Genomic DNA, 25,000 nt, shown 5'->3' with positions numbered 1-25,000 from the left:
TGTCCCTGTCCCTAGTACAGAGCGGTCTGCCTCTGTTCAATGACTGCAGGCAAATGAAGATTTCCAAAATGGCCGCTATATATACCTCGACCATTACACAGTGCTGGCTGGCTGGCTGCTGATTGGCTGATGCGATCACATGTCGTTGAGGAATGCATTATGGGGCAGCGCGCCTTGTCTGCGCGCCTTCCCCGACATCCCCGCTCCGTCGCCGCACATGTCAGCCGCCATTTTCGGAAAAATTTCGATTCGCGCGTCCGAATTAGGCTGTTTTTCGGATTCGGCACGAATCGAAATTTTTCCGATATTCGACTCGAATTCCACTTCGGATGCTTCGATTCGCTCATCTCTAATAATAGCATTTCCATGTTCTGTGTACTGTGGGAGACCAGATATAATGAATACAAAGTCCTGGGTTTAGTAACGCTTTAACCATTTGTTGCTGGTCATAAGTATATGTGTAGCGGCAAAGCATATTGGTCTTAACACTGGACTGCTGCACATATGCATCCATAGGGCGTTTCCTCTGTGCTGACAGCATGGTCACTGTGCTTTCCCAGCACAATAACCAAGCTGTCATGGACCACTTCCAGTCATTGTTTATGAACAGGAGCTTCTGATCGTGTGACCACTGTGACAGCCAGTTACAGCATTTTCATGATTGGAAAGCCCGCCTCCATTCCTGGTATTAACCGCTTAAGGACCACCCTATAGCGGATATACTGCTACAGGTCGGCACCTGTGTACAGAATCATGTATATATACGTGATTTTGCATTTCTGGGTAGGGCTGCCACGGATGTCAATCTCCGGGTCCCAGCCGGTAATTACCCGCCGGCGCCCCGGTGATTACTGATCATCTCCGACGGGGAGGAAGATTGTTTTGTTTACAAACAATCTTCCTTCCTGTCAGCTCGGGCACACTGCTCAGGATGGCTGTGCACAGTACAGCGATCCTGATTAGTGTGCTTACAGTGAAGAACACACCCCCCGCCCCGTAGTAAAACACTCCCAGCACACAGTTAACCCTTTGATCGCCCCTCACATTAACCCCTTCCTGCACAGTGCCATTAGTACAGTGTCAGTGCTTTTTATAGCACTGATCACTGTATTGGTGTCACTGGGGTGTCAATGACACCAAGTTAGTGACAGAATGTCCACCGCAGTCCCGCTAAAAGTAACTGATCACCACCATTACTAGTAGAAAAAAAAATCCCATTACCTATACTGCCATTTGTAAACACAATAACTTTCACATAAACCAATTCATTTACACGTATTGGAATTTTTTTTAGCAAAGACATGTAGCAGAATACATTTTGGCCTAAATTTATGACGAAATTTGATTTTTTAAATTTATTTACTGGACAGGTTTAATAACAAACAGTCCAAAATATAGTTTTTTTTCTCAAAATTGTCGGTGTTTTTTTGCTTATAGCGTATAAAATAAAAAATGCACAGGCGATCAAATACCACCGAAAGAAAGCTCAATTCGTGGGCAAAATAGGATTTTTTGGGGTGCAGCGTTTCATGACCGCGCAATTGTCAGTTAAAGTAACGCACCGCCATAACGCATAAAATGGCCTGGTAATGAAGGGGGGTAAATCCTCAGGAGGGCAAGTGGTTAAGGACCACTAGAAGGTGATGGCAAAGGGTTACGCTGTGTTGTTTTCACAGTATCCTTAGTTTTACTGCCTTGCCAGTAGGGAATGACTGACATTCCCAAAGCCTACCACAAAATTTCCCGCTGCTACAAAAACATGAACACTCAGGTTCCAGGATGCTCCAAGAATTGGACACATGCTCCTGACATTAGCTTTCTTTTGGCTGTCCATGCCTGTTCAGCTGTGTTAATGAGGACTCACTGCAGTGTATAACGGAGAGCAGATAATGATATCTGATATCTATTATAAATCGGTTCCTAACAAATCTGTTTATAAAAGCATGGAGACCACATTTTTAACAACCTTTGCACACATATTCACTTTCTTTTACATCTCTATTTATGAAGATGATATTTTGTCTGTTTTTAATTATTTTGTATCAGCAGATTTACATATATATTTAAAGTATGGTTTCACCACAGCTGCTATACTTACTGTTATCCACTGTCTGGATCCATCTAACCATTCATCTGCACCTTCAAGCCGTTTAGCTTTGTAATCAGCCAGTTGTCTATATGCCACAAACTCATTCAGAATGATCTTTGTTCCCAGCATCTCACCAACTGGTCCAGCCTCATCCCACCGTACTCCCATCATGAAGGCCACAGGCATGAATATGTAGGACAGAATCAGCTGAGAAAGATACAAGTACATTTTAGAAGTAAAGTAATGTTTCATCTGCAGCAACAAAAACATTTAGGGGTGCAATCATATACTGTATATTAGTTAGTGCTTATTGTGAGTTATTATTCTATGGGTTAAATTCGTAAAAAGAACACCATTGTAGACTCTTAGACTCATAGTTACTGCCAGCAATGCTTATAATGCATCTAATTATGAGATCAGACACCCGGGTACATAATACATTTATGTCAAGTCTGATGCAACATTTATCACTACTATGGCAAAATTGGGTTCTAAATATGGCTTGAGTTGTGAATCATGTTGTATTGCAGTATGCAGATTAGGTTTGGGCACCAGTTCACAAAAAAGATATCGGAAAATTTGGAGAAAGTGAAGACCAGGGCAACCAAACTGATAATGGCATGGAGGAGTTCAGCTATGAGCAAAGATTAGAGGAACTAAATGTATTCTTTCTTGAGAGGAGGCGATAAGGCCCCGTACACACAATGAGAATATCGGACAAATGATCATCCTTTTTTTTTTTTAATGCTAGTCTCATATGCATAGTGAAGAAGTAACTAAAGTTATTAAAATTCTTGTATGACAAAATAAAAATCCAAAAGTGTTGTAATATATTTGTATTGTATTTTCGGATGAAAACAAATGAAAATCTTACAATCTGGTATCGTACGAGACAAATTTCCGTGCTTGTCTCTTCTAATTATTTTGGACGAAAGCTGTGTACTAAAGATCAGATTATCGTACGATCGCTTCGAAAGCACTATCTTTTGCACAATTTTCTGATCGTGTGTACTAGGCTTAAGGGGGATATGATCAACAGGTATAAATACATGAGTGGTCCATATAATGAACATGGTGTAGAGTTATTTACTTTCAGGCCATTCGAGGGGACAAAGGGCACTCTTTACGTGTGGAGGAAAAGAGATTTAATCTTCACATATGGAAAGGCTTCTTCACAGTAAGGAATGTAAAAATATGGAATAGACTCCCCCACGAACTAGTTCCACTGGAGTGAATTGGATTATGCTTTATTTGGGTTTTTTTTGCCTTACTCTGGATCAACAGTGTTTATGGAGGTTTTATTATTTGTGTTTGTGTTTTTTTTTAATTGGTTAAATTAGATAGACTAGTGTCTTTTTTCAATCTTACTAACCATGTAACTATGCATTAGACTTGTATATTATGTGTATTTTGTGCAGCATTCAGTTGCCCATTCTCTTCCTTGTATAGATTGTCTAAAGTAAAGCTGTTTGGTATGTACACAAGCTGGGACTCCATTGCCATTACTGCACCGCTCTGCAACTTTTTGAATACATCTGGGCAGCAGATTATAGACTGGGCTGGGTGGTTGTAAAAATAATTTAAAAAATCGAAATAACTTAAAAAAAAAGCACCCTCACCCCCCGCTGACCGTTCAGCATTGACCATGTGCCAGTACGTGAACAGCGATTACACCATGCATGTGAGGTATCGCCATGAACATCAGATCAAGGGCAGTAAATCTAGCACTAATCCTCCTCTGTAAATCTAAAATGGTAGCTTGTAAAGGGTTTTAAAGCATTGCCTATGGATATTAAAAATGCATGCAGTTGTTGTCATGGCACAAGGCATGCGCAGTTTAAAGCATGTCATGTTTGGTATCTATTTACTCGACATACCATCATCTTTTATATCTTACCAAATATTTGGCCAATATATTGTGTTTTTGTGCATTAAGAGTAAAAAAAGTGTATTTTTTTCAAAAAATTTGCGTTTGAAAAATCACTGCGTGAGTACTATGTGACATAAAAACTTTCAGCACCCACCATTTTATTCACTAGGGTGTCTGCTTTAAAAAGTAAATAATGTTTGGGGGTTCAAATTAATTTCCTAGCAAAAAATACAGATTTTTTTCATGTGAACAAAAAGGCTTGGTCTTCAGGTGGTTAGAAGAGTGAATGATGTGTGGCATAAAATTCTAATACTGAGCATAAAATGCCCCCACCCCACAAAACGACCCCTTTTTGGAAAGTAGACACTCCAAACTATTTGCTGAAAGGCATGTTGAGTCAATAGAAGAATGACAAAAAAAAATTTTTTTTTCTTTTTTTACACAAAATTGTCACTTAAATGATTTATTGCTCACACATGCCATGAGTATATGAGGAATTACTCCCCAAAATACATTCTGCTACTTCTCCCGAGTATGGGGAAACCACATGTGAGAGACTTTTTGGCAGTCTAGCCAAGTACAGGACCCCAAAATCCAATAAGCACCTTCAGGCTTTTAAAGGGCTTTAGTTCCTCATTACACTTCCTGACTACCTATCGCAGTTTCGGAGGCCCTGAAATGCCAGGATAGCACCTCCCCCCTAAATGGCCCCTTTTTGGAAAGTAAACACCCCAAGGAATTTGATAAGAAGCATGGTGAGTATTTTGCAGATCTCGTTTGTTGACACAAGTTTTTGGAAAATGAAGAAAGAAAACAAAAACATATTTTTTCTTTTCTTTTTTTCTATTTTAAAACCTTGTGAGAAAAAAATAGATCTGCAAATACCCACCATGCCTTTTTTAATTAATTGGGGTGTCTACTTTCCAAAAAGGGATCATTTGGGGGGTTTGGTGCTATCCTGGCATTTTAGGGCCTCCGAAACTGTGATAGGTAGTGAGGAAGTGAAATGAGGAAGTTACGCACCTTCAGGCTTTCAAAGTGGTCATTGGATTTCAGGCTCCTGTATGTGGCTAGGCTCTCAAAAAGTCTTATACATGTGGTATCCCCATACTCGGTAGAAGTAGCAGAATGTATTTTGGGGTGTAAATCCACATATACCCATGGCTTGTGTGAGCAATATATCATTTAAATGACAACTTTGTATAAAAAAAAAATGTCATTTTCCAGAAACTCATGGAAAAAAAAATAAATCTTCCATGGACTCAATATGCCTCTCAGCAGATAGCTTAGGGTGTCTACTTTCTGAAAAGGGGTCATTTGGGGGTGTTTGCACTGTGCTGGTATTTCAGCACCTCAAGGAATGTGAGTCAGAAAGTAAAAGCTGTGTAAATTCCATTATCTATACCATAGTTTGTAGACGCTATAACTTTCACACAAAACAATCAATATACACTTATTGGGATTTTTGTTACCAAGAACATGTAGCAGAATACATTTTGGCCTAAATTTATGACTAATTTTGAGTTTACTATGTATTTTTTATAGCCAAAAGTAAAAAATATTGTTTTTTTTATTTTTGGTCTTTTTTTATTTATAGCACAAAAAATAAAAAGCACACAGGTACTCAAATACCACCAAAAGAAAGCTCTATTTGTGTGAAAAAATGGCGTAAATTTTGTTTGGGTACAGTATTGGATGACTGTGTAATTACCAGTTGAATAGTGCATTGCCAAATAGCAAAAAAAGGCCTGGTCAGGAAGGGGGTAAATCCTCAGGAGGGCAAGTAGTTAAAATACATTCAGCTACCTTCAACGTGTAGCACTACTCCTGTAGGAGCCATGGCAATACAGGACAGGTCCTCCTCAAAAACTTTGCCTCGCAGCACAAGCACATAAGCTCACTCACATGTTTCTTCATTGACAAGTCTAGGGTGTTGGTTTTTTATTTTTATTGTTTTTGAGAACTTGGATAGGGATGAAGGAGATGAGTGGGATACTCCAAAATTAGGAACTATGTACACTTGAGAACTTTATCTAATCTTCAGGGTAAGCTATGTCAGAGTCCATGCTTAAATCAGTAAAATTCAGCTTTAAGGCAGTAGTAAAAAAGTAGTAGTAGTAACTGTAGTAGTAGTAGTAGTAGCAACTTCTTTAGAGCCCAAGAGCAGTGTCACTATAAAAGTAGGTCAGATGGACAAAGCTCTTCAGAACTCTGAACTCCAGCCAGTGTTCCCTTTGTTAGACCCTCAGCTGACTTCCTAGCACCATGCCTTCCTCCCTGGTACCAAACCAGATCTTCAGTAGATGGCTCCTCAGTCAGCATGGCAGAACCTGGGTCTCAGTCTTCAGACCCTCAGGTTGCCCACCTGAGGGGCAGTAGATGCCTGGGAGTGCAATGTGCCCTCTCCCATGCTGGACCAATCCTGGACGAAACATCACGAGTCCAGTGCACTCACTGAATATGTACAATTACCCAGCATGCCATCAGCCAGCCAGTCATTCTGGGATAGGCTGGGATTGTATCAATATTCATGTTGTAATCTGCATAGCTCCACACCTATGATCTAGAAACATCCCGTTTCCTAGATGCAGAGGGAGCTATCAGCCTACCAGCAGATGATCGTACATGATTGTATCTGCATTTTACACACAGTTTTCGGTGCATTTTCGTGAATTGACGTCTATTAGGCCTTGCATTTTCTGAAGATCTAGCATGTACGACTTTGATGTGAATTCATGAAAACTCATGGTCTGATAGAAGTCAATGGGAGTGCCCCTAAAACTGTGTGTAAAATGTGTATAAATCGCACTGTACCCAAACTGCAGTGCACTGGTGTGAACCCAGTCTAATTTAGTTTTTTTAATGCTTTTTAAAAACAATATAGAGCCATACTTCAAAAAGACTATAAATGTTTATTTGGTTGTTTTTTAACTGGTTCCAGATGGATGGCGGCCTGCAAAACCCCTCATCCCTCCAGGTGGACGCCATATGGCATCCTTTCAGGCATGCGCAGTTTCCATGCCCACAGAGCCGCGATCTGTCACCGCCGTGTACCTCGGACAAGGCCGATGACAGATCTGAGTACCAGCCCCGTTGCCAGTATCATATGACACAGGACAGTTGTAAACAATGGATGGCTTCCTTTCATGCCATCCATTGTATATTAGTGTGTCTAGCTGTGAATGGTCACAGCTATCACATGCACAAGCTGGAACAATCACAGCCCAGCTGTGTCATGTGATTAGTCGTGGCCAAATCACAGCTAAGCACAAAAAGTAACCCCTGAATGAATTGATGTCATTCAGGTAAATGCTTGCTTATAGCAAAGTAATTCTTTGCTATAAGCAAATTGTGTAAAAAAAAAAAAATACTGATCACTTCCCCAAAGTAGTACAATGTTACTATGGTAACATTGTACTACTTTGGTCATAGTGAAATATGAAAAAAAAATCTTTAAAAAAAATGTAATAAAATATTAAAATATTAAAACTAATAAAAAAATAAAAAATATTTTTTTAAAAAAATTATAATTTTTTTTTTCATACTGTCACCAGTCAGTGTCCCTGATCACCGCCATGACAGTTATATGATGACTCTGTACTACACTGGTGACAGTATGTAAAAACAAAATAGTGAAAGTAATTTTTTTAATTTTTTCATTTTCCGATAAATTATGACAAAAAAATTACAACTTCATAAAACTCACCATGCCTCTTATCAAATACGTCGGACTGTCTAATTTGCAAAAAGTGGTCATTTGGGGGATATCTGTACAATTCTGACATTCTTGGACCTCAAGAAATTAGATTGGCTGTCAGTACTTCAGGATTGATCAATATTCAGATATGCACCATAGTTTGTGAACTCTATAACCTTCCTACAAACTAAATAATACATCCTAATTTGGGTTATTTTCACCAAAGACATGTAGCAGAATACATCTTGGCCTAAATTTATGAAGAACAATTATTTATTTGCAAACGTTTATAACAGAAACAAAGAAAAACTTCAAAATTTTCGGTCTTTTTTTGTTAATTTATCAAAATAAAAAATCCCCAGTGTTGATTAAATGCCACCAAAAGAAAGCTCTAGTTGTGTGAAGAAAATGATAAAATTTTAGTTTGAGTACAATGTTGTATGACCGCGCAATTGTCATTCAAAGTGTGAGAGCGCTGAAACCTGAAAAATGGCCTGGGCAGGAAGGGAATAAAAGTGCCCGGTATGGAAGCGGTTAAGGACAAACAATTTACTGATATATGTGAAAATCTATCATCATGTTTTATTTAGCATGGATGGAGGAATTTCCAGCGTTGGCTATTGCATGCAGTTACTGTTTGGGTATTTATGCAGCGAGTGCTGCAGCTGCCTGAATACCTCAGCAGTAACTGTATCTGATAGGATACTTTTTATTTGGACTTTTATCAATTTTTACATTGACTTTTGACAAGCTGGCTGGTGCAAACAGGGCCTTCCATGGCTAAACTTTCTGCTGATTCGCCAGGAATCAGCAGAAATATGAGCCCATATGACTAGCTTTAAGCCGGCCATAGACAAAAAATCGCTTGCTTCCTCCATCAGCACAGTCAGTGTTGATGGGGGAATCCCTCCCACAGAGCTATTGTGTTGTTGCTATTGGGGGGTTGTTGGAGGGAGCCATTCCTGCCAGAAGAACACAGTGATTATTGGTAGCAGCCATAGCCACTGGCAATAATCACATGAAAAATCCTACAGACTGACTGTACCCAAGTCATACAACAATCAAATTTGGTACAATCAGCCTGCCCATGGATTAATTTGAATCTTGGCCTGTCCTTGCTAAACTCAGAGATATTTGAACCATCTATGGCTTAAGTTAAATTGGCCCTTTTACTGGTACTATCAACTGTATCTAAAATATACACTAAAAACAGCTGGATACCTTACTGCAAGTCAATTGTGTTAGACAATTCAGTGCTAGCTTACCTGTAGAGTAAGTTTAGGATAGTCCACCATTCCTCCAATCCAGGAGAAAGCAGCGTTGATAAATGAAAGCAAGGCCATAAATGCAATCAGATTAGCAGCAATATTGGCAACCAGTCCCACAGAGGCAGATGCCCCATTACTGGCAGCTTCTAGTATAGTTCTTTCTTCCCTATAGGAAGAGAGCAACATACAAAAAATGATGATGAATTCTGCTTAAGACACAAAAATGTGACAATGTGGGAAAAAAAGTACATTTGACCCCTGAAATCAGAATTTGAAAATGTGATTAATATTTAATAAGCACATCTTGAACTTTCTGCCTTTGCTATGTTTTTTGTTAGTAGTATTTGTGTTAACTTTATTTCCTTCAGAATATATAGGCATTATATACACAAATTATGACTTCTCATTAGATTGTACGACCTGAGAGGTACATCCTTTAGGGCTCATTGACGCTAGATATAACTGAAAAGGCAAGCAATATTGTGTGTGTTTTCATGTGAGTTGCTATACATTTTGAAATTAATTGAGGTGTGATTTTGGAGGTCTTCAGTCATTATTTTACTGAATTATTCTGTTTTGTTGTACCCTTTGAGGACCAAGGGACGCATTTGTCCCATGTTTTTAATTGCCTGTATCATCTGATTAAGAACTTAAAATACTTTTTTTTTTTGGTTTGAGTCAAAATATTAGTTCTTATCAACAAATGGATCTAGCTTTTTGCCAATTATTTCATGAAATGGCTTAGTTACAGCAACTGAAGTGTACGAACTTTAAAAACAAAAAATTGATTCTTTTGGCATTCCGTAATCTTATGGTCCTCAAAGGGTTAACAGGGTTTGAAAAATGACTGCCACTTTTTTTTAGGCAAAGGGGTTGATTTACTAAAGGAGTAGCAGTTGTTTACCTAGTTAACTGTACATTCAATGATTGAGGTGAAGCTGTGTTCATTTTGAACACCCAACTATTTGCTAACAAATATCTGTTGATTTCCTGAAAACATGCTTGGGTATTCAGAACGAATGTGAACATTTACTTTGGTAGGTGAACACCCTCTATTGTTTTAGTAAATCATCCCAAATGTCTGTGCTCAGTTCAAGTCTAGACCATGGATGGTTACAGTCTCTTCCATGTTCTCCTTACGTCTTTCTCAGCTCCCCTGCTTTGGTTCTCTCACATGTTGCCTTCCGAGTTGAACCAGACATCCTATTCATAAACGCAAATCACAGGAAGCACAGTGCTATAGCGTCCTGTCCATGTGGATGCTTAAGGAGCCATTTTGACTGTGAAAAAGTGGGAGTAGGCCCATGACCAGGCACATTCTCTGTAGTAAAATCTGGGATGGCTGGAATATCTGCCACCAAGGAAACTGTCTGCTTTTAATATGCATAAAAATGTATTTGTAAAATTCCCGGTTTGTCCTGAGGAAGTAGTTACTGACCCGAGAAACACATTGAGAATTTATATCCCGATACCTATTTAAACAAAATAATGTAAATGTGGTTTGCATCTGAATACCTACACTAAATTCCTCTGTATTTGGGAAAAATCTTGTACATTTTGCATATGTATGCATTGAGCAGCTTGCTCCTCTGGACCTTCATTAATGAGGTATGCATTATTGTAAATCATTTTGTGTAAGAATCTATACATGTGCCCATGTAACGTCCTAGGTATATACACTATATTGCCAAAAGCATTGGGACGCCTGCCTTTACGCGCACATGAACTTGGTCTGTAGGGTTCAATATTGAGTTGGCCCACCCTTTCCAGCTATAACTCTTCTGGGAAGGCTGTCCACAAGGTTTAGGAGTCTTTCTATGGGAATGTTTGACCATTCTTCCAGAAGCGCATTAGTGAGGTCAGGCACTGATATCGGACGAGAAGGGCTGGCTCGCAGTTTCCGCTCTGATTCATCCCCAAGGTGTTCTAATCAGGTTGAGGGTAGAACTCTGTGCAAGCCAGTCAATTTCTCTACCCCAAACTCACTCCTCCATGTCTTTATGGACCTTGCTTTGTGCACTGTTGTGCAGTCATATTGGAACAGGAAGGAGCCATCCCCAAACTGTTCCCACAAAGTTGGGAGCATGAAATTGTCCAAAATGTCTTGACATGCTGACACCTTAAGAGTTATCTTCACTGGAACTAAGGGGCCAAGCCCAACCCCTGAAAAAAAACCCACACCATTATCCCCATCCACCAAACTTTACACTTGGCACAATGCAGTCAGGCAAGTACTGTTCTCCTGGCAACCGCCAAACCCAGACATGTGCATTGGATTGCCAGACAGAGAAGCGTGATTTGCCACTCCAGAGAACACATCTCCATTGCTCTAGAGTCCAGTGGTGGCGTGCTTTACACCACTTCATCCTATGCTTTGCATTGCTCATGGTGATGTAAGGCTTGGATGCAGCTGCTCGGCCATGGAAACCCATTCCATAAAGTTCTCTATGCAATGTTGTTGTGCTAATCTGAAGATCACATGAAGTTTGGAGTTCTTTAGCTATTGACTCTGCAGACAGTTGGCAACGGCTGGGCACTGTAAACTTCAGCATGTGCTTACCCAGCTCTGTCATTTTACGTTGGCCTACACTTCGTGGCTGAGTTGCTGTTGTTCCCAGTTGCTTCCACTTTGTTATAATACCACTAACAGTTGATCATGGAATATTTAGTAGCAAGGAAATTTCACAGATCGATTTATTGCACAGGTGGCAACCTATCACGGTACCATGCTTGAATTCACTGAGCTCCTCAGAGGGACCCATTCTTTTCAAGTGTTTGTAGAAGCAGTCTGCATGCCTAGGTGTTTGATTTTATATACCTTTGGCCATGGAGGTCATTGGAACACCTGAATCCAATGATTTGGAGGGGTGTCCCAATACTTTTGGCAATATAGTGTATTTTATGGAATGTATTACTTTTTAATGTTATGAATATATATGGTTTTATTTATAAAGTGATGGTGCCTCAAAAGTCCTGTAGCTTCTGTAGGTAAGGTTGATATATGTCTCGACTATTTGGGGCTGTGGAACCTTCTAAAATATATAAAAAAATATAGCCTTACTTCCCAATAAACTTTATACCTGAAAGAAGCACACCTAAATTGCAGCAAGCAGGATATTTTCCAAATGCCCTACAACACCTCACTGGTGAGAATGAACTATATTGGCATGAATGGAATTTTTTAAGTGCCATGAAGTTTCCATGCGTTCCAAAAAACCATCAAACTGCATGAAATTGCATCTAATGAGATTACTCAATTTGTCTTCCACTATGCTTCTAAGTATGGGTTCTTACTGCATTTCCTGTTGTAAAGCACTAAGAAATTAAAGCACTCTACATTTTGTAGGCACTACAATGAAAATAGCAGTAGCAATACCAGTAATTTTCTAATGGAAGCATGTAATGTAATGAAGATTCATGATCCACATCTTTTGTATTATTTTTTCTTCCTTCATGGATTTGACTGTCTTTATTCTCACATAATATTTGTTACTTTACTAGCAAAATTATGCAACAAAATGTAACAATTATCGTGCTGTTGAAGAAGCTTGAAGAGACATGTTGATATCTGGGAATCATGCAGAAGTTTTTAGGAATATGAATAAAACAAGTAAAATGTACCCTTTTTCTATCTTGACACCTTCTTCATCTTTAAACTTGGATTCTTCAATTTCAGGATATACCAATTTGGCGAGAGCCAGAGCACAAGGTGCAGCCATGACAGAGGCAGCAATTAGTGAGGATGGGTCAATCTGAAACGGTAGTAATCGATTTGTTCAGGATTCATCACCATATTCCATCATCAGTGTTTGTTGTTTTTTGTGTCCCAGCTAGTCAATACATTTTTGTATGCTTATTAACAAGCGTTGTTCTGGACAGTATTATACGTTGTACAATGTGATATGAAAAGAATAAATATAAATGATAAATGACATTACACAAAATTAGGCCAGTGTTGAAAAACTGAGGAATGTCTGGGTGAATGATAACAAAGGGAAAAGAAGATGGCTGACTCTTCATGGTGGGGTACCAGCACATGTAAACTATAGTATGTGAACTATGTTCCTAACCAATACTGTTAAAGAGGGACACACAAGTCAAAATCCTCAAGATATTTAGATATATAGGCAACTAAAGTACAGTATATAAAAATTTTGAAATCCACAGTAAAAATCAAGCTTGGCTCTACCTCTTTCCACCCATAACATCTGAGCTTTGCATATGACTTCTGTTGTCTATACCTCTGAATCTACAGATCCCATTACAAATTGTTTTTACGAAATAACATCTTGTTATGCTTTTTTTTATCATATGTTTGAATGGTCTAGTTTTATGACATGTTTATCCACTTCATGACTGTCCACAGTATATATACTGCGGCAGCGTGGCCCCCTCAGCGCTGAATCACGTACATGGATGTGATCCAGCATTTCCAGATACTGTAGAGGGTACATGCAAGACCTCCGTCCAATCTGTGCTGTCATTCAGTACAGCACAAGCCAGTCAGCTGGTCCCGGCCAATGATTTATGGTTGGACCTACTGATCGGCTTAGCAAGTCAAAGTACAGAACCCTGTGTTTACTACCAACACAGGGCTCAGTACAGAGAATAACGATGTGTCTGTTTTTTCTCCCTGCAAAACAGGAAGAAAAAATGTACATCGATTAGTAAAAGCAACACATATTAGACACATTGTGAGGCGCACAGTTAACCCTTTGATTGTCCCTAGATGTTAACGCCTTTCAAGCCAGTGTCATTAGTACAGTAAGAGTGTACAGTATGAGCACTGATCACTGTATTAGTGTTACTATTGATGTCAGCATCAGTCAGTTAGTGTCCCTCCCAGCCAGTGTCAGCTAGTGCCAAATTGCCCGCCACACTTTCACAGTCACACTATAAGTCGCTGATCATCGTCATTACCAGTATAGCGCTGTAGCTGAGTAGAAACCAGTATATACTGTATACCATAGTTTGTAGACGCTATAACTTTTGCAAAAACCAACTATTCTACACCTATTGGGAATTTTTTTTTTTTTTTTACGAAAGACATGTAGTGGAATATGGTTTGGCCTAAATTTTTGAAGAAAGTGGAGTTTTTGATAATTTTTTGGAATATATTTTATAACAGAAAATATGGGGTGGTTTTTCAAAATGTTCAGTCTTTTTTTAATTTATGTAGTAAAAGATTAAAAACCCAGTGGTGAACAAATACCACCAAAAGAAAGCTCTATTCCTGTGAAAAAAAAATTATATAAATTTAATTTGGGTACAGTATTACTTGACCAAGCAATAGCCAGTTAAAGTAGCACAGTGTTGAAAAATGCCCTGGTCACAAAGAGGAAAAATGACTTCTGGAGCTTAAAGTGATACTAAAACTTTGTTTTAAATAAATAAATACCATGTCGTGCAATAGTTTTGCACACAGCTGCCCCGATCCTCTTCTGTTCAGGTCCCACACCAATGCTCTGGCTCCTCCATCTCGAGCAGTGCCCCCAGGGAAAGCTGCTTGCCATGGGGGCACCGCTATGTGCTCACTCCCGAGCTGCTGCTCTATGTGTCCATAAGACACATAAAGCTGCGGCTTGGCCTTGCCACGCTCTCTCCTTATTAGCTCACTGGCTGTGATTGACAGCAGCGGGAGCCAATGTGCTCCCACTGCTGTCCTAGCCAATGAAGAGGGAGAGTTCCTATACAGCCGAGGCTATTGTGAATGTTTCTGGATCTGAATGGGCTCAGGTAGGGATTAGGGAGGGGCTGGGGGGGGCACTGCACACCGAAGGTTTTTTACCTTCATGCATTTTTGATGCATTTCACAGAATAAATCTGCTCCTTCAGAAAATACAGGGGATCCCTGTAAATAGGTACAATACAAAATATTAATTTATAGTAATATATACATCTTACAGAATGATCGTTCCTCCTGAAAGTATCCAACAACTGATGGATGTTGTTTGACGATGGACCCCTGTACTTACTGAGAGCTACATGACGTATACTGGACATGGGGACTAAGGAAGTTAGCTGGACCCTAAGGAAGCTAGCTGGAGGGTAGTAAATGGCTATTTCTTACCCCTCTATATTATACTTTACAGAACTGGGATCTGTTGAATGTAAGTGGAGACACGTTTACACTGATGGGATTGGTTATGTGAACGATGGAGGATTGACCAAGGACACACTGATATGAAATGCGCTCAAGTCAAACCGGGATTTTTTAGTTTATATAATAAAAGAACAAATTTCAAGGAGTGTTAACTGCATTTATTTTTTAACATACCCCCCTGCTACATGTATACAATTATCCCAGCGTTTACTAATTCCTGGAAAGCTTCAGCATAGAAAGATTTGTCAGTATGCCTGAACCATCCTAGGACAGCCTGCTTCACTTTGTCAAGATTGAGTTCACCTTTCCCACAGAAAGATTAGTCTCTTCTGCTGTTGTGCAGTTTCATGATAGGTTGTGCGTTGATTATCCAGGGTCAAGAGTTCCACATTTCCACACACTGAATGTTCACAGTAATGATTGCTGTGGGCTGGGAACCACTACAGCCGGGATGGACATACGGCCATCTTTGAAACGTTTACACTTTTATATGTCTTTCTGTGGCTGAATGTCTACTCACTGTACTGTGCTTGAAGTCTTCTGTAAATATCCTCAGGTTTTATGCCTTCGATCACAAGAAACTTTATCATCACATTTTGTTTCATGCCTGCACTAACACTTTTGTCTGCCATCTTGATTGGGACACTCTTGTCACTTAGTACTGCCACGCTAGCATCCCTTTTTATACCTGTAAAATTAAAAGTCCCACTTTGACTTGAATACCCCTTGTATTATTATATCATTAATGAATGGATTGATTTGGGATATATTAAGTCAGAGAACACAGTGATATGAGAATTGGCTGGGTATCAAGTCAGAATAGGGCTTGCTGCTCTGGACCTTTGTTAATGAGGTATGCATTATAGTAAATCATTTTGTGTAAGAGTCTATACTTGTGCCCATGTAACATCCTAGATATATAAACTATATTGCCAAAAGTATTGGGACGCCTGCCTTTACACGCACGTGAACTTTAATGGCATCCCAGGCTTAGTCCGTAGGGTTCAATATTGAGTTAGCTCACCCTTTGCAGCTATAACAGCTTCAACTCTTCTGAGAAGGCTGTCCACAAGCTTTAGGAGTGTGTCTATGGGAATGTTTGCCCATTCTTCCAGAAGCGCATTTGTGAGGTCAGGCACTGATGTCAGACGAGAAGGCCTAATCTGAAGGCCACATAAAATTTGGAGGTCTTTAGCTATGGACTCTGCAGGCAGTTGACGACTTCTGCGCACTGTGCGCTTCAGCATGTGCTGACACCGCTCTATCATTTTATGTAGCCTACCACTCCATGGCTGAGTTGCTGTTGTTCCCAGTTGGTTCTACTTTGTTATAATATCACTAACAGTTGACTGTGGAATATTTAGTAGCAAGGAAGTTCACAGATGCAATTATTGCATGAGTGGCAAGCTATCACAGTACTACGCTTGAATTCACTGAGCTCCTGAGAGCAATCCATTCTTTCATAAATGTTTATAGAAGCAGTCTGCATGCCTAGGTGCTTGATGTTATACACCTTTGGCCATGGAGGTGATTGGAACACCTGAATCCAATGATTTGGAGAGGTGTCCCAATAGTTTTGGCAATATAGTGTATTTGTATACAGTGCCAGTGCAAGGATTTTTGTCTACCCAGGCGAAGCTGCATGTTACTGTTTTGACTTTAGTTATTATGCTTTAATTATTTATATATGAAAATAAAAAAGTAGGAAAGCATCTTACCCCAAAGGAAATATATGCACCCATTACACTTCCAGCAATGGTCCCAAAGCCCCCAGTCATTACAGCATGGATTTCAGACTTGGTCATATCTGGCAAATAGGGACGGATCAGCAATGGTGCCTCAGTCTAAAATTGCAAAACAATAATAATATACATGAAAGGTACAACCCTTACTAAATGTATAAGCTGAATAAATGCCTCCCAGAGAGACACAAGAAAATTAAAGAAAGAATATAAACTTTAGTTAGTGTGAGATCCTTCAATCATTTACATATCAGAACAGAACAGACTGATTGTACCTTACCTGCCCAACAAAGATATTGCCAGCTACACTCAGCGTTTCTGTGGCTGTTGTTCCCATTGTAACTTGCATGAGCCAAGAAATCTGCAAACATAGATGATTGTTAGTTTAAACAGAAAAAAGTCTCAATTACTTGATTAGACACTAGATATTAAACAAATGCTATTTATACAATTTTTCAGATATAAAATTAAAATCAGTTCTAATGCTAACAAATACTATTGAAATCTGGGAAGAAGATTTTGGTAGAGTAGTAAGTACTTGGAGAACCATATACTCAAAATGATCCCAATTATGCTTACAATTAACCCATTAACATGCTCCAAAGCATTTAGTTATTTTCAAACTACATACCTTAAGAATGACATACTGCATTATACCAGTATAGTATAGGATAGACATGACACAGCTAAAAAAGACCACAATAGGGAGGGCCTGTAAATGAAAAAACAACAGTGTTATTCAGTATAAAAAAATCATAACTAACAATAAGCTGTTATGACTAATTAAATATATGACCTCCTTATACCCTCAAAAAGTCAATACTTTCCACCCTAGAAAGTGTTAGATATATACAAAAAAACCTTTTTGGTGATGCAATAAATCCCACATTGAATTCAAAATCCTACATATACCAAATGATCTAATATAATATAAATACACCAACTCAAAATAGTCCAATGTGAACTCCAAAATTATGCCCAAAAATTGTCCAAAAATTGTCCAAAATAAATCCAATATAGTGTCCTAATTCCAATCTTTTCCTTCCAATCTGTGAAAATTACTCCTCCAAACACGTACCTCGAGAAATAAAAATAAACAATCTAGTGCAATACAATTAATTAGAAAAAATCACCCCGTGAAACTCCACACTTCACTGCAAAAATATATCTATTTGTGAGAAAAAAAAAAAAAAAAAAAATTCAATTAAACCAATCTTATTTTATAATAGTGCAAAAACCACATCAATCAAAAGTGTGCGCACTCTGTGATCACTGCTACACAGTGAATTCCTTCAACCACCACACAATAGTACAAAATACTATTACCCTCTATGTGTGTAATTAAGGCTCTACCAACATTATGGATCAGTAATCTTCCAAAAATCTTCTTTTGGGATATTTCCAGGTCCTTCTATCCCAATGAATCAGCTCCTGTCTTCTATCTCTGTATGTCCCAGTGAATCAGCTCCTGTCTTCTATCCCAATGTCCAGCCCACGTGGGCTGGACATTGGGATAGAAGACAGGAGCTGATTCACTGGGACATACAGAGATAGAAGACAGGAGCTGATTCATTGGGATAGAAGGACCTGGAAATATCCCAAAAGAAGATTTTTGGAAGATTACTGATCCATAATGTTGGTAGAGCCTTAATTACACACATAGAGGGTAATAGTATTTTGTACTATTGTGTGGTGGTTGAAGGAATTCACTGTGTAGCAGTGATCACAGAGTGCGCACACTTTTGATTGATGTGGTTTTTGCACTATTATAAAATAAGATTGGTTTAATTGAATTTTTTTTTTTTTTTTTTTTTCTCACAAATAGATATATTTTTGCAGTGAAGTGTGGAGTTTCACGGGGTGATTTTTTCTAATTAATTGTATTGCACTAGATTGTTTATTTTTATTTCTCGAGGTACGTGTTTGGAGGAATAATTTTCACAGATTGGAAGGAAAAGATTGGAATTAGGACACTATATTGGATTTATTTTGGACAATTTTTGGACAATTTTTGGGCATAATTTTGGAGTTCACATTGGACTATTTTGAGTTGGTGTATTTATATTATATTAGATCATTTGGTATATGTAGGATTTTGAATTCAATGTGGGATTTATTGCATCACCAAAAAGGTTTTTTTGTAAATAAGCTGTTATGGCCTTGAAAGGACACCATTAAAGTATTTTAACACATGCTGTCTGTGCCTTTCTTCGATGACATGGCAATGTTTCACGAAGTGCAGAATGTGAATCACTAGTGGTGCACAATCCACTCAGTGTATATTGTATCCTGTGTGTAGCCCGACATGCAGACAAATCCTCCTATTTTACAGTAAGCAAAACTGTGTATAATAGTCTGAAGGATTTATTTAATTAATAGTTTAAATGAAGCTGCATACGTCTAAAAACACAGGTTTTTTCGCTTCCAAATGCAGTTTGTGGCTCCTCTATGAATGAAGGAAATAATTTAATATTAAAGACAAGAAAGATACATTTTCTTTCTTAAAAGCTAACTCCACCTTTTGAACCATGTCTCATGTTACACCCACATCTAAGGTGCAACATGAATTGTCATTACCAGAGTTCACAGCTCCCACACACTCAAATGGTCAATCTGGCCAACAGCCACATCAACAATTTACAGAGAGTTGCCCCAGAGGGACTCATAGATCTCATTGGAACACAAGAGTGGTGGTGTCACCACTGCTGTAGTCTATTGATACTTCCTCTAGCCCCATAACTGAAGGTTCATCCTGTGGTAAGGACCTGAGCTGGAGGGAGTCTGCAGGAGCCAGAGCATTACACTCATGATCTTACGATTTTGATTGCAATACTTAAAGGCTCAACTGCAAATTAAAAAAGAAATGCACACTGGTGCATTTTTATTTTGCAAATGGTGGAGTTTTCCTTTGAATCAAAATGCCCTCTGCAAGACATGTTATGTTATGTCAATGTGTTCAGATGTATGGATCTAAAGGTGGCCTTAGCCATGGTATGGTTATATGGGCAAATCCAACCTATTTTTCATCCTCATCTAATCTTGAAAGAAATTGTAAGTGACTATTTAGGGTCATTTCAACCAACAACCATTGTTTTTCTCAGAGAGAAGTGGCTGTGTTGATGTCTGATTGTTCTTACCTTCCTGATTTCATATGCATACCCATGTATGCACAAATAATCCAAACATTTTTATGTGATGGCTTGTAAAGATAAATGTATTGTGTATTTGGATCATGCCTGCATGCTCCAAAAATTCAAGAACACCTAACACCTAGAATGGGGCTCTTATTTTGTCACTACGAACCTGAAAAGCGAAAACTTCTTTTATCAGTGTTTCTCCAAAAACGAATCCTGACCCAGCTGTTGTGTAATTCAGAAAAATCTGCAAAAGACAAATTGTACGTTACAGCCACTACTTATCATCTTATTCAGGAATGTACATAGTTAAAGAAAATATGCATTAAAAAAAATAGAAATGAAATATGATGACCATGGACTATACTGTAATAAAAATAATGTTACCTGAATTTGTTCACCAAGAAACTTGAAGGCCTGGTACCCTGGATCAGTGCGAATGATAAAGATACCCAAAACAAATTCAAGTCCCAGCCCCCAAGACACCGCTCGCCAACGCACCTAGGAAACACAGAACACTTAGGAATACGGTGCAGCAGACAGAATGCAAATTTTGGATACAGTTTTCCTTTGACAGTAAACCTTTCCTATATACTAGTAAATTATCTAGTTTATAGCAGTTTTATTGTAAACATGCCAAACAATATTAATCTGCTAAGATCCAGCAACAGGATAAACTAATACATGAAAGAAAATGGGGTCAGGGTAAAATTTTTGTTTGAAATGCGTCAGAGTTAATGTCACAATGCCAATTCCAATTTTGGAACTGCTGGCCATCTTATCAAGTGCACTGTAAATTGTTTTTACTATTTTGGCATCTGGATTAGAGATGAGCGAATTATTCAAAAATTCAATTCGGCTGATTCGCCGAATTTGCGGAATAAATTCGATTCGATGACGGCAGATGAGTGCCGTCGATCTTAGAATCACCGCACACTTCACTCATTTGGGCAGTCACAGGGCCAAAACCAGAGTGTGGAGCCACAGTGTGGCGGTGGAGGCAGCAGCAATGGGAGGCCATACAGCACCCTATGACAAAATGGAACCCACCAGCAGTGTGAGGAGACCTGAAAGTGGCACATGGCAGAGTGTGGCGATGGAGACAGCAGCAATGGGAGGCCGTACAGGGACCCATGAGAGACTCTGGACCTGGCAGCAGCATGAGGAGGCGGTACAGGGGCCCATGGCAGAGTGGCGAAGCGTAAGCAGCTTAAATTGAAGGCCAAACAGAGGCCTATGTTAAAAAGTCCCCCCAGCAGCAGTGTGGGGAGACGACTATCAAGAGTCCAATGGCAGAGTGGCGGAGCAGAAGCAGCTTCAATTGAAGAAGAAGAGGATGAGGATGAAGAAGAAGAAGAGGATGAGGATGAAGAAGAAGAAAAAGAAGAAGATGAGGATGAAGAAGAAGAAGAGGAAGAAGAGGATGAGGATGAGGATGAAGAAGAAGAAGAAGAAGAAGAGGATGAGGATGAGGAAGAAGAAGAGGATGAGGATGAAGAAGAAGAGGATGAGGATGATGAAGAAGAAGAAGATGAGGATGAAGAAGAAGAAGAGGATGAGGATGAAGAGGAAGAAGAAGAAGAGGAGGATGAGGATGAGGATGAAGAAGAAGAAGAAGAAGATGAGGATGAGGATGAGGATGAAGAAGAAGAAGAAGAGGATGAGGAAGAAGAAGAGGATGAGGATGAAGAAGAAGAAGAGGATGAGGATGAAGAAGAAGAGGATGAGGATGAAGACGAAGAAGAAGAAGAAGATGAGGATGAAGAAGAGGATGAGGATGAAGAAGAAGAAGAAGAGGATGAGGATGAGGAAGAAGAAGAGGATGAGGATGAAGAAGAAGAGGATGAGGATGAAGAAGAAGAAGAGGATGAAGAAGAAGAAGAAGAAGATGAGGATGAAGAAGAAGAAGAAGAAGAAGAAGAGGATGAGGATGATGAAGAAGAAGAAGAAGAAGAAGAAGAAGAAGAGGATGAGGAAGAAGAAGAAGAAGAGGATGAGGAAGAAGAAGAAGAAGAAGAAGAAGAAGAAGAAGAAGAGGATGAGGATGAAGAAAAAGAAGAAGAAGAAGATGAGGAAGAAGAAGAAGAAGAAGAAGAAGAGGATGAGGATGAAGAAGAAGAAGAAGAAGAAGAAGAGGATGACGATGAGGAAGAAGAAGAAGAGGATGAGGATGAAGAAGAAGAAGAGGATGAGGATGAAGAAGAAGATGAGGATGAAGAAGAAGAAGAAGAAGAGGATGAGGATGAAGAAGAAGAAGAAAAAGAAGAAGAAGAAGAGGATGAGGATGAAGAAGAAGAAGAGGATGAGGAAGAAGAAGAAGAGGATGAGGATGAAGAAGAAGAAGAAGAAGAAGAGGATGAGGATGAAGAAGAAGAAGAAGAAGAAGAAGAAGAAGATGAGGATGAAGAAGAAGAAGAAGAAGAAGAAGAGGATGAGGATGAGGATGAAGAAGAAGAAGAAGAAGAAGAAGAGGATGAGGAAGAAGAAGAAGAAGAAGAAGAAGAAGAAGAGGATGAGGATGAAGAAGAAGAAGAAGAAGATGAGGATGAAGAAGAAGATGAGGATGAAGAAGAAGAAGAAGAGGATGAGGATGAGGATGAAGAAGAATAAGAAGAAGAGGATGAGGAAGAAGAATAGGATGAGGATGAAGAAGAAGAAGAGGATGAGGATGAAGAAGAAGAGGATGAAGAAGAAGAGAATGAGGATGAAGAAGAGGATGAGGATGAAGAAGAAGAAGAAGAGGATGAGGATGAAGAAGAAGAAGAAGAAGAAGATGAGGATGAGGATGAAGAAGAAGAAGAAGTAGGATGAAAATAAGAAGAATTCCATTCCAGCAAAAAGTGTATCTGCAGAGAGCTCCGCTATTTCTGACAGTTCTCTGACAGTTCCTTCACATTTACAGCGGTTGAAACATTGTATCTATTTGTTTCCGAATAAAAACATCTGTATCCTAAATGGAAACAAATAGATACAATGTTTCAACCGCTGTAAATGTGAAGGAACTGTCAGAGAACTGTCAGAAATAGCGGAGCTCTCTGCAGGGACACTTTTTGCCGGTTGTAGAAGGGATGAAAATCGGCCGATCGGGGAAAATTCGATTCGTGCATCCGAAGTTTGCTAATTTTCGGATTCGGCGCGAATCAAATTTTTCCTAATATTCGAAACGAATTCCACTTCGCCAAGTTCGATTCGCTCATCTCTAATCTGGATGCATCTTCATTGTAATTTAAGTGATTTTTAAGCAATTTTAAAATAAAATTACTATACTATATACAACCCCTTTGGTGTCCGGCTCCTTGAAGTGAGCGCTCTTTTATACAGTGGCGGTGTAGATGGTTCAAAATCCTTTAGTGATGTTTGTTGCTACTACAAGGAGACTCAACAAGTGTGAATGGAGCTGGAGGACTGTACAGGTAGAGTTGTCATTGTGTGATACAAATGTGTTGTTGGCTGCATTAGCATCTGGGAATCTGTTGGGTGTGGAAGTGTTTCCATTCACAAGCAGTGATGGATAATTCAGACGGTGGAAGTCACAGATTTGTTTACTAGACTCTGAATGGACTTTTTAAATTTATTTTCTTTTTTTATATATTTTACTTTTGCTGCTTACTTTATTTCTTTACTATTTGGCTATCACATGTTGATATTTATTTATGTGATATAGTACCACTTTGAGATTATATTCACACTTAGGTACCGCACATCGGCTTTTACAGATTACAATTTTGTATAGATCAACCAATATCAACCTGGATCAACTGTGGGTATAGAATCATAACTTTTTTTTTCTATGTTTGAACTGGATGGACTTTTGTCTTTTTTCAGCCAGACTAACAATGTAATATTCAACAGAAATCATAAACATTTTATATAAACCCTGCTTCTTCAGGGGTTCAAAATTGTAATAAAAATAGCATATTTCTATAATTCATTCTCTAGTTAAAAACATTGTTTTATATCTGTGTGTGTGTATATATATATATATATTTGTTACTACAGGACCCTAACTATAATACGGCAAAATCAGACATTTCTCTCAGGTGGCACCATAACTTCTCTTCTCTCTTTTTTATGTGTCATTAATGCAGCAGGGCAGGAGAGAAATTGAATTGTAGAAAACAGAGTCAAATGTGTGGATGATGACGGGTATTCAGAAGCACAGTCACCAGGCCTTGTTGGCAAATTATGAACCCAGCTGGTGCTCCAATAAAAAGCCCAGTCAATGTCAGTATACCAGAAATGGACAGAAATTTCATGTACTTTTGGAAAAAAAAAATCCTTGCACAGATTTAACTATATTCACATTTCATGTATTGTTCTATAACATAGGAGCTTAATAAAGGGATTTAGTTTTTATAGCATTTAAACATTTAAAAATGAATCCACTTACGGCACGGTGGTGCTTGGACACAAGAAACAGAAAAACAACAAACATGCAGACACCACCGAATGATATAAGATGTGCTGGCTTTTTAGCTGTGTCCAGTGCTAACCAAAGAATGAGACCGATAAGAACCAATGCAGCAAATGCCCTAAAAAAATAAACTTCACATTAAAAGTGACACCAAAGTAATGAGAATTTATCTGGACATGTATATTTTTTTTAAATACTCTTTATTTAAAATACACAAAGGATGCATTTATTATGACTAATTAAAAATGCTATATATTTAATTTTCCTAAGAAGATATATCATTGAAATGATCTTTTGTACTGTACATGTTGGCACTTGGGATCCTATTGCCATAACAGCTAATTTTTCAGATTTTTTCACAAAAATTAGTTCATCTTCCTGATGCATATAGCTGTTATTTCATGAAGAAGCTGTCCATTGATCATGGGCCAAACAATAACTTCTATTTCCACCTTTGACTTTCCCTTCCCTTACTCAGTAAGCCCCATGTAATATGTAGGGTTAGATAATAGCACTATATTCACTATAAACATTAATGTCATAAACATAAAGTGTTACTAAACCACAATAGTAAAATCAGTCTGTATATGCAGTAAAGCATGCTTGTTATACTCACTGTGGAAGATAAGGGGTAATCCTCTGCATTGTGTAAAAAGGCTGTTTGATCCTGTCTTCTCTGATCT

At 38.7% G+C, this 25,000-nt stretch overlaps 1 protein-coding gene across 1 annotated transcript in view; it reads right to left on the bottom strand.

Moving 5' to 3' along the window:
- LOC149443752 (sodium/nucleoside cotransporter 2-like) overlaps window positions 1–25,000 on the bottom strand; it is a 92,542-nt gene that overhangs the window by 18,332 nt on the left and 49,210 nt on the right. Inside the window, exons 6-14 of the mRNA XM_089655273.1 lie at window positions 24,294–24,435; window positions 20,291–20,404; window positions 20,073–20,150; window positions 17,401–17,481; window positions 17,050–17,130; window positions 16,746–16,871; window positions 12,546–12,676; window positions 8,922–9,090; window positions 2,099–2,296 (exon numbers count right to left, since the gene is read on the bottom strand). Coding sequence (XP_089511399.1) covers window positions 2,099–2,296; window positions 8,922–9,090; window positions 12,546–12,676; window positions 16,746–16,871; window positions 17,050–17,130; window positions 17,401–17,481; window positions 20,073–20,150; window positions 20,291–20,404; window positions 24,294–24,435 — 1,120 coding nt within the window. The remainder of the gene's footprint in view (window positions 1–2,098; window positions 2,297–8,921; window positions 9,091–12,545; window positions 12,677–16,745; window positions 16,872–17,049; window positions 17,131–17,400; window positions 17,482–20,072; window positions 20,151–20,290; window positions 20,405–24,293; window positions 24,436–25,000) is intronic.

This window comes from Staurois parvus, unplaced genomic scaffold, assembly GCF_062004578.1.
Source record: "Staurois parvus isolate SC_StPar_1 unplaced genomic scaffold, SC_StPar_1.0 ptg000832l, whole genome shotgun sequence".
NCBI lineage: Eukaryota > Metazoa > Chordata > Amphibia > Anura > Ranidae > Staurois > Staurois parvus.
This window is presented reverse-complemented; position numbering and strand designations above follow the sequence as displayed.